Genomic DNA, 15,570 nt, shown 5'->3' with positions numbered 1-15,570 from the left:
GGTTTGATCTTCTTGCAGTCCATGGGACTCTCAAGAGTCTCCTCCAGCACCATAATTCAAAAGCATCAATTCTTCGGCGATCAGCCTTCTTTAGGCCTATACTTGCTAAATTAATTACCAGCCTATACCTCTAATTAAACCATGCCACCAGTTTCACCTCAATCTCCTATCCTGTGTGTTCCTTTCCCCCAATAATCCACCTAGCTCTCTGACTCTCACTGACACCTCTACCTCCCTTCCACAATTTCCCCCCACCTCCAGCTCCAACCCCAACTGCAACTCCACTCAACTGCCCTAACTGCCACTGGGGAGGGTTTTTTATACCCTGCCAGCACCTGCCCCTGAGGGTTCTAAGGTTCCAAACTTAACCCCTTACTTGCTCAACCTTCTTCCTAACTAGGTTCGCCACACACACCCCACACACCCCCACGTGGAGCAGGAGAATACAACCTCACTCCATCCTCCATGCGATAACCCTTTAGATATTTGAAGTGTTACTGTGTCTCCTCTCAATGTCCTCTTCTCCAGGCTAAACATACCCAACTCCCTCAAGGCTTAGTTTCCAGACCCTTGCCCGACTCTGCACACATTCCAGTTTGTCAACATCCTTCTTAAATTGTGGTGCCCAGAATTGGATGCAGTATTCCAAGTGTGGTCTGACCAAGGCAGAATAGAGGGGTGCTGCAACTCTCCTTGATCTGGACACTAGACCTGTGGATGCAGTCTAGAACAGCAGTCGCTTTTCTTTTTTCTTTTGCTACTGTTTCACACTGCTGACTCAGGTGTCCCCATCTTATATTTGTGCATCTGGTTCTCCCTGCCTAAGTGCAGAACCTGACATTTGTCCCTATTGAAATTCATTTTGTTAGTTTGGGCCCAGTTCTCAAATGTGTTAAGGTTGTGTTGAATTCTGAATGCAGAAGTGTTTCACACAATAAAATGAACAAGGGCTCTGAGACATATTTTGTTTTTATAAAACTTAAGTTTTAAAAAATATCAGATGACATTGTAACATAAGAACTATTCTCACGAATGTGTGAGTTATTTCAGGACTTAAACCTGTCCAAAAGTAATAATTATTTTTGTAAAAATGTTACTTCAAAATCAATTTATTTTATAACCACAAAAACCACCCTCCTTATTTTTAAAACATAACAAGTACATGCTTAGCCCATTCTACAACAAAAGTATGATACACATGTCAGTTGTGGTTTGCACACTGTGGCTTATTGAGCGTACTGGGAATAAAATGACAAAAATTCACTTTGAATGGTTGGTGAACCTTTTCTGTGGCTTAATAGCTTTTCTTAATAGCATTTTATACCTTATTTTAAAAGATACCACAATTAGCTTTATTTTGATACCAAAATAAACCCAATCAGTTGAAAAATAAGTGAAATGGGAGGTTATTTTCAAACTGATGCAGAAATTGTGTCAAAATCAAAATTTTCAAAAAATTCTCCTGCGCTCAATTTTGGACCAAAAAATTAATCTGAGGTTATCTCTTGGTATCTACACATAAAAAAATTGTGAAGAAAATCTGAGTGGTGAGAGCACAGTCGAGTATTAAAACCAGGTGATTTGGCATGGAATGACCCTTCCTGCAATGTGCTCTGTGTGGGGCTTCCTTCGCCCTTGATCTGGAAACTGCAGCCAATGCGACTGCATGATTGCTGACAGGAAAGAGGCCTTGTTAGCATATAACACCTATACTTATATCTGCACTGGTTTCCTAGTTGGCTGCTGTCATGAGTCATGACACCAGGGAGGAATAAGAGGAGGAAGCAGATCCCAGTGAGGGTGTAGCTGAGACTGGGACACACCAGGGCAAGCTGGAGATGGGGAAGGAGAGGTTGGTGTAGGAAGTACTCGTGGGCAGTGCTTTTTTGCTTTAAAAATGTTTAGGGGTACTCTTATTTTCCTAATATTGCCCCTCAGTGAGGCCAAACTTAGATTCACAAAATGTTCAGGGTATGCGTACCCCAGCGTCCCCCCAGAAAAAAAGCATTACTCATGGGGTGATGGAGAATAATGAAAGGATGGGGGGGTCGGTGCACAAGAACAGCCGCAGAACCCATCCCCAGAGCCAGAGGGCCCCCGTCTCCACAAACATGGCAGGCTCTGAGGTGTAGGGAGCAGCGGGTGGGGCACCCTAGGCACTGAGGAAGGGGCCGCATGCCTAATCAAGCCCAGACGCTGCAATCAGCATGCAAGACTTAAAAGGGACAGGCAGGGATGCCAACTATAGAGGATGGAAGGGACTGCAGCCCCCTCAATATTTCTTGGCAGGGTGGTGAGCCCCCCCCCCATTGAGGAGACCGTCATCTCCCACTGCCGCCAGGTGCTCCCCGCCTCTGAAAGGCCAGCATTGGCCTTCCGGGTGGGGGCAGGAGGCATATAGGGCAATTTCTGCCCTCCGTGCCCCCCCCCACTGATGGGTGACCATCATGTGATGGGCTTCACATGACCAGGCACCCTCAATGTGGGGGGCAAGTCAGCGCCCCTTGAAGCAGAGTGAGTTGCTGGGTCTGTTCAACTGCCCATGTGGATGGACCTTGACTTGGATGCCTCTGGGCCTAGGACCGTGGCTCTGCATTGGACTCTGGGCTGTATACTGACTGCTGGTCTTTGAAATTTGCTACTTGGATTGACCCTTGGACTTTGAGCTTTAGACTTGGCATACTGACTTGCTGCCAGGTAGGGCAAACAGCTGTCTGAACCCCTGTTTACACAAACCAGCCCTGATGTTTAGAAAGTTGGGGTTAACCTTTGCATGTTTTAAAGCAGGGTTGTGGATTTTATGAAATAAAATAAACACAACAATGGTGCATCATATTGTAATGGTAATGGTAATTACTCTGGCATTCATCTTCTGTCTATCAGTTTAAATTAATATTTTAAGAGAAATGGGCAGCTGAAACATTGCAGAATTCAGTTTCAAATAATTGCAGCTGGTGGTGTATCTTGAGCCTATCAGAACTCCTACATCCTCCTCCATTCACCTCAAGGTCAAAATTCTTCCCAGCCCTTCCTCATATCGGTGGCGAAAGCAGAAAACAGGCATTCATGAAGGTTAGCCCAGACAGTCCTTGGGTCCTTCGGGAACATACACCAACCGGCTAGATCAAGTCCATTCTCCTTACACAAAGTGGATGTGAAATTTTCTTTCTTGAGAGAAGGTGTCTACAAATTTCTTGACTGAGGTAAGCAAACTAGGCTTTATTTCACTTGGGACCCCATAGCCGCTGGAAATAGGAACATCTAACCCTTTCCTACCTTGTATAATTTTTTGTTATTATTGTTAAAGTGGGGGTGGCAGGACAGAGAAAGTACTATTTTTCCCAATTGGGGATAAGAAGAAACTGGGCTGTGTGCTGAAATTGTGCTTTCCTTGAAGTTCTGGAATGCTAACCTCCTGACGCAAGATGGCAAACAGCACCTAGTCAGCGTGAACTCTCTAATTTAATATTTTAAAGACTTGTTTTAAGACTGTTTTAATGAGCATTGAGATTAGATAATTTTAAGCATCTCACTGTATTTTATAGTAGCTTTTAATTGGGAGGCACCTCTCTGACTTCGTTAATTCTACAAATGAAATCTGGTAAAGCCCCAGGAAGTGACTTCATTGTTGTTGAACTTTTGAAAGCACAAATAAATTGGTGGGCCCCAGTTCTCACAAATCTATTTTCATATATAGATACGACAGCTCAAATTCCTAAATATTGGGGACTGGCCATAATTGTTCCTATATTTTAAAAGGGTAATCCCTCTGATCCATCTAACTATAGACCAATTAGTCTTCTGAATGTGATCTGCAAACTATATACAAAACATCTGTGCCTAAAAGTGTGTGAATGGTTGGACCATAATGATTTACTAGAAATTGAACAAGCAGGCTTTACATCTGGACGTTCAGCAGGAAGAAGTGCAAATGCCATCCTTAGATTATTCAGAAGGAAAGGCGCCAGCTTCCTTCCTATGGCCCTAAAAGTCTTTCAGGCAAAATCTTTAGCCCAGCTCCTGTATGGCTCTCAAATCAGACCTTCGGCCAATCTTAAGACCCTTGAAACAGTACAATCAAAAATTTTAAGATCACTATTCGGTACCCCAAAGAGCACACCTAATGCAGTGTTAAGGCAAGAGGCAGAACTTCCCAGAGTGGAACTAAAAGTCTGGGAGCAAGCAATATCCCTCTGGTTGAAAATCCATTACAATCCAAAGGGAATGCTACCTCATTTCCTGGCCGCAGTTCCCTACCCACCCTGGCTTATGCAAATAACTAACAAGATCAAACAAATTGGCCTAAATCCTGAAGATCTTTTTAATGGAACTCTGAACAAGGCAAAAATAATTATTACTCAGAGACTTCATGATGTCGAATTACAACAAGAAGATGCCTTACTCCCGGAGAATTATAGATGTGGCCTAATTTTACAGCTGCCCCTTACTTATCTAACATCACTAACGAAGCTTATAGATGTGCCTTCTCTAGAGCCCGCTTTGAGGCAATGCCCTCAGCAGTGCTGTGCAGTAAATTTATGCGGGTACCAATTCATGAGCGCCTTTGCCCTTGCATGTCTAACAAGGAAGAATCTGTCACTCACATTCTTTTATTTTGTGAATTTTATAGTGAAGAACGAGCTCGACTTATTTTACACCTTTTATCAAAATTTACACCCTTACAATATTATTTGGAATTTCCCCCGAACTCTTACGAAAATTCCTTCTGGAAGATTCCTCAAGCCCAGTGTCATATGACATGGCTAAATTCTGCACTTTAGCTATCAAGAAACGTAAATCCCTTCTATTGAATGACACATTGCAAATCCCTTTTGTGTAATTGTTTTATTTCTGGTGTTGTTATAGCTGATTTTCTTTCGTTTGGAATTATGTTATTCTGTATTGCTGGCTTTTGCTGTAATAAAAACTGAAACCGAGTTCTGGAATGCATAGGTTATGAGCAGAGAGAGTTAATTCTAGGGGCTTCTGCTGATATGTGAGGTGGGGAGCTTAGAGAAAGAGAGAAATAACTTTTTTAAAAAACAAAACAAAATCATAGCTTGTGGAACAGCTGGCTTTCATAGAATCATACAATTGTCAAATTTGAAGGACAGGATCACACTTCAAAATGACCTTAACAGATTAGACAACTGGGCCAAAGCAAACAAGATGAATTTTAACAGGGAGAAATGTAAAGTACTACACTTGGGCAAAAAAAAATGAAAGGGGGTTGGACTGGATGGCCCTTGTGGTCTCTTCCAACTCTATGATTCTATGATTCTGTGAAGGGAACCTCAGGGGCATCTTGTCCAGCCCCCTGCAATGCAGAAATCTCGCCCATAGCCATCTTGGGAGAGGGGGACTAGTGCATTCTCGAGCTGGTGGGAATCTCTTGGCTCTTGACCCTGTTGTCTCAAAAGGCGTTGGTTGAAAGCTGAGTGTGTGTGGTATATCAAGACCCCTAGATCTTTTTCACATGTACCCGTGTTTCTCCAAAAATAAGACACTGTCTTACATTTATTTTTCCTAAAAAACACACACTATGGCTTATTTTCAGGGGATGTCTTACTTTTTTCCTCCTCCTGCCGCGGCTGGCATTGCTGCTGCGCCTATCACTATGTCTTATTTTCAGGGTATGGCTTATATTCCTTGAATGCTTGAAAATCCTGCTATGGCTTATTTTATGACTACGTCTTAAAATAGGGGAAACAGGGTAAAGCCAGGTGAGGTGCCCCTCCCCCGCATCTTTTAATTGTGCAGCCTGGTTATTCCCTCCTGAGTGTAGACAGATTAGAGCCTTTGTAAAAATGTTACTGAGTTTGGTGGGGAAGGAAATTCTTGAAACTTCTTGAAACAGAAGTGCTTGGGCTGCTATCCTGTAGACCAGGGGTAGGCAATCCAAGGCCTGTGGACCGGGTGCGGCCCAATCGCCTTCTCAGACCGGCCCACGGATGGTCCGGGAATTAGCATGTTTTTACATGAGTAGAATGTGTCCTTTTATTTAAAATGCATCTCTGGGTTATTTGTGGGGCCTGCCTGATGTTTTTACATGAGTAGAATGTGTGCTTTTATTTAAAATGCATCTCTGGGTTATTTGTGGGGCGTAGGAATTTGTTAATCCCCCCCCCCAAAAAAAATTAGTCCGGTCCCCCACATGGTCTGAGGGACGGTGGACCGGCCCACGGCTGAAAAAGGTTGCTGACCCCTGCTGTAGACACCCCCAGCATGGCCCGGCCTACTAATGAAGGTGATCACTGGTCAATTTATTTTGTATATGAATGCTGTGGGGTTGGGGTGTATGTTTGTGTTCCAATCCCCACTCGGCCATGAAGAAGGGCTGCCAGACATTTGGAATTTCCCAAACATAGCTGGGATTTGTCTGCCGAAATTGGCATCCAGGCAGAATTTTCAAAAAGTGGCTAAAATGTCTGGGGAAACCAAGTCTTTGGTTAAGTGCAGGCACAGCCAGCCTTGGCTCTCCAGGAGTTGTAGTTTTGGAACTAGAACTCCCATGATCCCTGACGACTGACCCTGTTAGCTAGGGATCATGGGAGTTGTAGTTCCAAAACATATGGAGAGCCAAGGTTGCCTATGCCTGGTTAAGAGCCAGGGTTAAGTCACAGGGGATCAATCTCAGGGCTGTATTTTATATTCTTGCAGGGCACCCATTGGACCAGAAACGTGAGCCAAACACAGGAGGGATTGTATAGTCAAAGGTTCTGTTGAGTGAGTACGCAGAATCTAGTTCTACAAAGTGGCAAAATGTATTTATTTATTGCTCTGGTGACTTGGCGACTAGTCAAGTGGATTCTTTCTAGCATTGGGACAGGGGGGGGGCATGGCCCTGGGGGTAAAATTCTGAGGCGCACAACCCCACAGTTATAATTCGTAGGTTGCCATATGATTCTATTTTGCTTTTAATCTAATTTTAAGATGTATTTTAATCGATTGTTTGACAATGTTTTAGTGTACAGTATTATATATTTTGATGTTAGCCGCCCTGAGCCTGGCCTCGCTGGGGAGGGGCGGGATATAAATAAAATGTATTATTATTATTATTATCCCACCATGGAAAAGGGGAATTTGGCAGAGCAGCCCAGGCCGACAGTGAGTGGGCATGGAAGGAGGGAGGTGGGCAAGGGACACCCCTAGCATGGCCCGGCCCAGCACTCCTCCCTGTGGGCCCACCAAGGCCCATGACAGGTGGCTGAGCAACCCCCAGCATGGGCAGGTAGGTAGCGTGGTGCACCCCCACTTGGCTCCAGGGGGGTGCTTTGGCAGTGTCAGCAGCTTGCCTGCTCCAGGTGCCAGAAACCCACGCTACACCCCTGGACCCCTGCCTTTAGGTGCCGGGCAGCAAAGCAGCCAGAGAAAGGGAGCCGGCCTGCCTGCCCTGGACTCCTTCTCTGGAACAACTTGTTGATGTTGTTGTTGATGTTGGACACGATAAGGAAGGCAAGCTGGAAAGGAAAGGAGCTGATGCTTCTCATCTGCTCCGCTTTCTCTCTTCCCCCCCTCCAGTGGTGGAGCCTATGCCCATGCTGCCCAGGGTAGGCGCATTCCTGAGGGGGGCGTGGTGCAGAGGGTGCGCTCCCAGACGTGGGATAGCCGCTCAGGTGCCTGGAGTGACATGTGCGCCCTGCAGCCGGGAGCGGAGCTAGCCCCCCATGGCGCAAATCCGGTGCACCACCTGCCCATGACTCCCAAGCCTCCCCCAAACTGTCAAAATGAAGGGGGCATAGCTGCCAAGTTTTCCCTCTTCTCGCGAGGAAGCCTATTCAGCATAAGGGAAAATCCCTTTAAAAAAGGGATAACTTGGCAGCTATGGAAGGGGGGAATGCTGCCAGCAAAGCAGCACAGCTTCCCTCCTACCCTGATGGCTCTGGGTAGGCTTGAGAGCCACGGGCAACGAATGTCACCCCCCCCACACACACACACAGTGAGGGCACCCCCAAGATGTTCCGCTCCCACCCACCCCTTCCTCCTATGCCCCTGCCCCCCTCCATTACAGGCCCAATTGGGTAACTGGTTTGTGAGGGATAGTTGAGCAGGGGCCATTTCTGTTTACATCCACCATCCCTTTCTGCCCTTCTCCTTGAGTGCTAAGTCAGCCTCAGGTGCAGCAAGCAAGGAAAGGAACAATCGTGGGAGAAACACTATAGCCAATGTGTGAGTGAGTGGGGGAACCTCCTGTCCCAATGGTAATTTTAAAAAGTGATATGTTTTCCCAATAGGTGCCAGAGGCGCTTCTTTGATTGGACTTGCCATGCTGAAACGAAAGAAGAAAAGAAGTGAAGATGTTCAGAATGCTCCTTGCTCTGCAACGGAAGAACAGGCCTTCCAAAAATCAAGAAAAGCTAGCAGGAAAAAAACCCTCAAAGTCACCTCTAGAGAAAACAAAACAAAACAAAACATCTCAGAATCCAAACAGCAGCTGCAAAATGAAACACAGATCCAGGTCCTTGATGATGATGAAAGTGATGAATCTGAGTCAGTCTCTACAGATATTATTGTTTATCCCCCACCTCCTGTAAAGGGAGGTATAAGTGTGAAAAATGAAGATCTTCAGTGCTTAAATGAAGGAGAATATTTAAACGACACAATCATTGATTTTTATTTGAAATATCTGGTGCTTGAAAAATTGAAAAAAGAAGATGCTGAAAGAACTCATGTGTTCAGTTGCTTTTTTTACACATGCCTTAATCAAAAGGAGAGGAGAAATTTTCCAAAGACCTCACAACTCACAATTCAGCAGAAACTGTACAGGCGAGTGAAAAGTTGGACACGAGATGTTGATATCTTTGAAAAAGATTTCATTTTTGTTCCTATCAATGAAGATGAACATTGGGTCTTAGCTGTTATCTGTTTCCCAGGCTTAACAAATCCTGTATACGAGCGCAATCCATACTCTAAGAAAGTTAAATTTTCCACTATTTGCAAACAGCCTTGTATTCTGCTCATGGATTCATTGAGAGGCCCCTTCCCATCACATATTTTCCAAATACTTCAGGAATGGCTGGAGGTAGAGTGGGAAGTCAAGAAAGGGACCAAAAGAAGTTTCACTGAATGCGTTATCAATTTAAATCTAGAAGTGCCACAACAAAACAACAATAGCGATTGCGGAATTTATGTGCTACAATATGCAGAGAGCTTTTTTAAGACTCCCATTCTAAGCTTCGACGCATCAATGAATTTAGCAGACTGGTTTCCTGACTCAAGAGTGGAAAAGAAGCGAGAAGAAATACGAAACTTAATCCTTAGCCTGAAATAGTTTCTGCAGGAACCTTTGGTTTCATTGTTGCTGCAGGATTTATTTTGCCCCTTGGCAAAATAACCCCTTTGGCTATACAGTACCCATGATTTCTAAGACCAATTCAAAACCAAGGCAATCCTCTTTTAAAAGGCTTTTCCTTTATGGAATAATGATCACAATCATTGCCTTTACTCCTGTTGTTTATTTCACTTTGTTTACTGTGCACAATTCTGTAACTTTAGGTTGTGAAGTACTTGTTAATAGCTGCAAATAAGTAAACATTAACTGCAAGTTCACTTTGCCATCTATGTTATTGTTTTGATTCAACATATAAATGAATATGCAAAATAAATGCATAAATAAATGAAATTATATGGATGGATGGGAGTTGTAGCCCACCAGCATCAGTTGGTGTAGGAAGGGCCTGCCCAAGGTATTTCAGCACCTGAGGCAAACTACAAAATGGCACCCCACCCCCCGGGGAGAAAGGTGTGAATGAAGATCAGGAAATCAGTAATAGATCTGCCACCACTTACGTCTAGCCCTGGGTGCAAGGGTTAAGGAGAAAACCACTCCTAGCATTGAACGGTAGTTCTTCAAGAGGCTGTGCCAGGCAATCTTGGGAGGAACGGGCCTTATTCATGTCACTTGCTCAGTGCCCCACTAGAGGCACTGTCTATTTACTCCCCACATTCCATATTGAAACATTTAGAAGCAGTGAGTGGATGGAATGAGGGTGGAAATACAGTCTCGTTTAACCAGCCCCTTCCTGGTTAAACCTTCCTGGCCTCACCTCTGCCACAAACCACTCCTCGGCCCCACCCCATACTAATGGAGCGTAGAAGGGAGAGCACTTGATGGGGAGACTATGCTCATAGCTGTCAACCTTCCATTTTTTAACTGGAATTTCCCTTATTCCAGCGCCATTTCCCGCTGCTATCCTGGATTGTTAGATATACCATAGACTGTCCCTGGGACAGGTGAGGCTGCTGCTGATCCCTTATTTTCAAACCCGGAAGTTGACGGCTATGACTATGCTGCAAGCAACAGCCTTTCCCCCCAAAGCACTCTGGACACTGCAGTTTAAACCCACCAACCCATCCTCCAGGTTGAAATTCCCAGCAACCTTTAGCAAACTGCCATGTCCAGAATTCTTTGAGGGAAAGGGTGAGCTTGAAATGTGCTTTACAGGTTAAACAAAAAAAACGGAGGCTTGGCAGTTTGAATCTGTGCAATGGGGTGAGCTCCCATTGCTCTGTCCCAGCTGCCAACCGTGCTTTAGACTTAGGTATACAGTGTGTGGCATGATAATGATAAGGATAATGATAATAATTTATACCCCACCCATCTGGCTGGGTTTCCTCAGCCACTGTGCGGCTTTCAACAGAACATTAAAAATAGAATAAAACTTCAAACATTAAAAACTTCCCTAAACAGGGCTGCCTTCAGATGTCTTCTAAAAGTCTGGTAGCTGTTGTTCTCTTTGACATCTGGTGGGAGGGCGTTCTAAAAGGGTGGGTGCCACTACCGAGAAGGCCCTCTGCCTGGTTCCCTGTAACTTCGCTTCTTGTAGTGAGGGAACCACCAGAAGGCTCTCAGCACTGGACCTCAGTGTCTGGGCAGAACGATGGGGGTGGAGACACTCCTTCAGGTTTAGGGCCAAGGCTGTTTAGGGCTTTAAAGGTCAGCACCAACACTCAGAAACGTACTGGGAGCCCATGCAGGTCTTTCAGGACTGGTCTTTCAGTCTAGCTGGGGGTAGTCCCACATAGAGCGCTTGCAGGAGTCCAAATGGGAGATAACTAGAGGATGCACCACTCTGGTGAGAGTCTGTGGGCAGGTAGGGTCTCAGCCTGCATACCAGATGGAGCTGGTAGACAGCTGACCTGGACACAGAATTGACCTGCGCATAGCCTTGGGTTCATCTTACAAAGCTGACTGAGTGACCACAAGCTACTCAAAACCTCTCACGTGGTTGTTTTGAGGATGAAATGATGGTAGAGGGAGAACCATGCACATGACCTCAATCTCTGGGATATTAGCTTTTTCTCATTTTAACTAGCAATAACATGCATTTGTTATGTTTGGCTGCTGATCTTCCACAATAGCACAGCTGATAAAGACCTGCTTCAGGAAGACAACGGTTTCCTTGGTTTCAGCTTCTGCCTGTGATCCTGGACATCCTGCATTGGGGGGTGGCAGCTGGAATGCCACAAGGCCTGACCCCCATATAGTTCCCTTCAGGGAGCCCCAGGGAGACGAGGACTCCCCTAGCAGGGACATGACATCAGCAAAGAAGAGAATGGGGACAGCACTATGACCAGTTGGCTCTGCCTGTCATTGACCTTGGACCCTGCCTGTCACAGGCTCTGGCTCCACCTCCATCCTACCAGTCCCAATGGGCAGTAGCCACCATGGAACTGCAAGTAGCCCCAAAGCTCAGTAGCCAAGTGATACACATCTTCAGCTTGGCTAAGTAAGTTTTTATTTTGGTATGAGCTTTCGTGTGCATGCAGACTTCTTCAGATACACTGAAGAATACTGTATAGTGTATACTGTATAGAACACTGAAGAATACTGAATAGTGTATCTGGCGAAGTGTGCATGCACACGAAAGCTCATACCAAAATAAAAACTTAGTTGGTCTTTAAGGTGCTACTGAAGGAATTTTTTATTTTGTTTCAACTCAGACCAACCAACCTACCTGTAACTAGAGCTTGGCTAAGGACACTCTGTTTTAGTATCTGCAATCTGTTCATCAGTGAACATTTCAATCCCAGAGCAGAGAACAATAAAAATAGATAGGGGGAAAGCAAGGTTTTTCTTTTTCTTTTCTTTGCCAATTATTTTTATTAATTTCCCATATTTTTTAAAAAAATATCACCAAATTAATACAAATTAATACCAGTTTAAAAGCTAATTCTTCTTTCTTCCTCCCTCCCTCCCATTTTCCTCCCTCCCTAACATACCCTCCTTTCATTTCAAATTTCAATAATCAATTCTCCCTACTCATTGTACATGATCCAATTTCTGCTATGACTTTTTACATTGTTATAACCTGTCCATAAAATAATCGAGTAGAGTAGATCCTCTTTTATCTATCCATAGTAATCATTAATCCATCCCTCCATTTTAAATCATTCCTTTCAATACCTCTTGGGTAACACTCTGCCTGAGGAAAAACAGATACCATTCCTTTCCTTCATTTCTTGTTACTGCTACCTCTTCTCATTTCTCTCAGACATAAACAATCCTTGAGCAGCATCTGGCTACAGTTTTAATGACCTTACCTCCATTTCTCACAAGGGCAGTATGAGAGGGTGAGACCGAAATCCCCTAGAATATATATGTGTAAATATGTTAAAATAACATACATTCACTCACTCACTCACACTGGCAATCAAACAGTGTCACCTACCCCAACACTTCACCATAGTTAATCCTCAATTTTACATACAACCAAATTCTTAACAAGTAAATCTTCTCTGTCTGAATATCTCACAAGCTGGTTCTCATAAGCTCATAAGTCAGGCTGGAGTCTGAGAGGTTTTTTTTTTGCCCCACTGATTTTCCCAGAAAACTGACTGTTTGCTGCTGAATCAAAACAAATGTCTATCTGCCAAAAACCTGATTGAGGTTTGGTTCTGTTCAGCAGTAAACAGCGGGTTCCCAGTGAAAGCGGTGGGACAAAAGCAAATCCTCTCGGACCCGAGCCTATAAATCACAGAACAAATGGAAGTGGCTATGAGCCCTTATTGATCATAGCAGCTCAACACCAGTAATAATAATAATATTCAATAATAATTTATAATTTGTACCCCACCCATCTGGCTGAGTTTCCCCAGCCACTCTGGGCAGCTTCCAACAGAACAATAATCTATTAAACATTAAAAGCTTCCCTAAACAGGGCTGCCTTCAGATGTCTTCTAAAATTCTGGTCGTTGCTTTTCTCTTTGACATCTGGTGGGAGGGTGTTCCACAGTAGATACTGACCAGCGGGTGGGGAACTTATGTCCCACCAGATATTGTTGAATGCCAGCTCCCACAAGCCCCTGCCAGCATGGCCAACGGTTGCAAGCTGATGGGAGTCAGGGGTGCCAATTTGAATAAAATATTGTGGGAGCCCAGGTAAGCCCCACCCTGCGTAATAAACCACATGGCACAATGCACACACATCATTTGAATGGGGAATGCCCCTCAACTTTGGGCAGGCAGCCCCCTCAAATATTTTATTGTGGGGGCCAATGCCTTCACAGCCCTTAGGGGTCGGCTCCTAAGGTGGGAGTTGTAGTTCAGCAACAACTGGAGTGCCACAGGTCCTCCAGTCTTGATGTAGACACCCCCAAAACAAGCCCTTCTATCGATCTCGAAGTGCCAATTATACTTCCCGGAGGTGCTTCCTGTGGAACCATCTGTGACGGCAAAGGAACATAGCAAGATGGTGAATTGCACGTAGCTTTTATTCAGGCAACAACACAAAGATGTGGCATGTCCCCAATTAAAGGTTTTGTTTCTCAGGCGGTTGAACTGGCTTCTAGAATAATAGGATTGGCATCTGTCTTGGGAGACAATAGGGGAGTGTGCCTTTGGGGGTATAGTCAAACTGTTGGAGAGTCACAGCACCTGCTGTGGCTGTAAAGATCGATACAAGAGAGACTTGTTTTATTGCAGCTGGGGCAGATGAAGGCAACCGGTTGTGCTGCTGCAGATGCACCACACCGTTGATTCTCTCTGCTCTCCTCCCTGTGGCCATTCCTCCTCTGGTTACTGCTGTCACATGACGACTGCTTGTCTTCAGGAACTGCAGTCACCTGCAAGGGATTCCCACATGGCAGGGTTGATGTTGCCAACCTTCATGTCACATTTGCAGGCATCTTTGTAACACTGAGCTGGTCTGCCAATGGACCTGGTACTTGAAGCCCGCTCCCTGTAGAGCACATCCTTCGGGATCCTACCATCTTCCATTCTGTGGACATGACCAAGCCAGCGTTAACGTCATTGAGAATAACAACATGGCATTAAAAAAACAGTGTTGGTTGGATGGGTTATAGATTTAGGTTGTGAAAGGAGGGGTGTGGGCGGTGTGTGGGGTGGTGGTGCTTGCGAAGGATAGAAAAACAGGTTCCTGCTTCAAGGGGCTTACGATATGAAAATAAATACAGTGGAGACAGAGACAGAAGGTAAGCAGAGGGAGAGTGTGTCATTTATTTCTGTTACATGTACTGTGTACTCAACCTAGTTGCAGTAGGGCAGCCATCACCAAGCTGGTGCCCTCCAGATGTTGCTGGACTAAAGCTCCCATTCATCCCATACCATTGGCCTTCCTGGCTGCTGGGAGTTGGGGGGAGTACAGCAACATCTGGAGGGCCACTGATTCCCACTCCCCACATCCCTGCCCTATACTTAGTCAAACTGTTGGTCCCATCTAGTTTAGCACAGTCTATTCTGACCAGCTGTTTGCTGAGATTAATGCTCCTCATTCTTCACTGGAGATGCTAGAGAGTCTTCAGGGGACCTTCCGCATGACCAGCAGATGCTCAACCATGGGGCTAAGGCCCTCCCCCCTCAGTAACACATCCCTGACATTGTTTGTTACAGCATTGCTTTAGGAGTTGAATAGGTTAGCCAATTTATTTATTTAGAGCATTATTCGTTTCCAGTAAAGTGGGGAATAACTTCCTAATAAATAACCATGTAAAATTTATCCCTTGGAGCATTCTGCTGTAGGGCTCAGGAACCACATCTAGGGCATGTAGTTGAAGGACAATGTTTTAAAATGTGCATATTCCACCCCCAAATCACACACAAAAGGCTTCTCACACACTACTTTGTGAGAATTTATAATTGTAGTAACCAAAAGCTTTCACTCATTGTTAAAAATCAGAAGGAAAAACTGTAGTGTTTAAATGAGCAAACACATTTAAAATCAAAAGAATGGAATAGTGGCAGCCTCACTATTTCAAAATGGGGGTCTGTACAATCACTTCTAATGGACCCAGGTGTCGCTGTGGTTAAACCACTGAGCCTAGGGCTTGCTGACCAGAAGGTCGGCGGTTCGAATCCCTGTGACGGGGTGAGCTCCCGTTGCTTGGTCCCAGCTCCTGCCAACCTAGCAGTTCAAAAGCACATCAAAGTGCAAGTAGATAAATAGGAACCGCTACAGTGGGAAGGTAAACGGCGTTTCCATGTGCTGCTCTGGTTTGCCAGAAGCGGCTTTGTCATGCTGGCCACATGACCTGGAAGCTGTACGCCGGCTCCCTCGACCAATAATGCGAGATGAGCGCGCAACCCCAGAGTCGGTCACGACTGGACCTAAA

At 45.0% G+C, this 15,570-nt stretch overlaps 1 protein-coding gene across 1 annotated transcript; it reads left to right on the top strand.

The window, feature by feature from the left end:
• The first annotated feature begins 7,153 nt into the window (after positions 1-7,153).
• Positions 7,154-9,271, top strand: LOC118078617 (sentrin-specific protease 6-like). Its single transcript, XM_035102534.1, has 2 exons — positions 7,154-7,231; positions 8,756-9,271. Exons 1-2 carry the CDS (start codon positions 7,154-7,156, stop codon positions 9,269-9,271), a joined length of 594 nt encoding a protein of 197 aa, XP_034958425.1.
• The last annotated feature ends 6,299 nt before the right edge of the window (positions 9,272-15,570 follow it).

Source organism: Zootoca vivipara, chromosome Z (genome assembly GCF_963506605.1).
Source record: "Zootoca vivipara chromosome Z, rZooViv1.1, whole genome shotgun sequence".
Taxonomy (NCBI): domain Eukaryota; kingdom Metazoa; phylum Chordata; class Lepidosauria; order Squamata; family Lacertidae; genus Zootoca; species Zootoca vivipara.
Note: the sequence above shows the minus strand (reverse complement) of the source record. Positions and strands in the feature narration are given on the sequence as shown.

Coding starts and splice junctions, on each gene's coding strand:
- LOC118078617 (XM_035102534.1), top strand. CDS start 7,154: ATGGCCCGGCCCAGCACTCCTCCCTGTGGGCCCACCAAGGCCCATGAC. Junction 7,232..8,755: donor GCAACCCCCAGCATGGGCAG/GTAGGTAGCGTG, acceptor ACAATTCAGCAG/AAACTGTACAGGCGAGTGAA.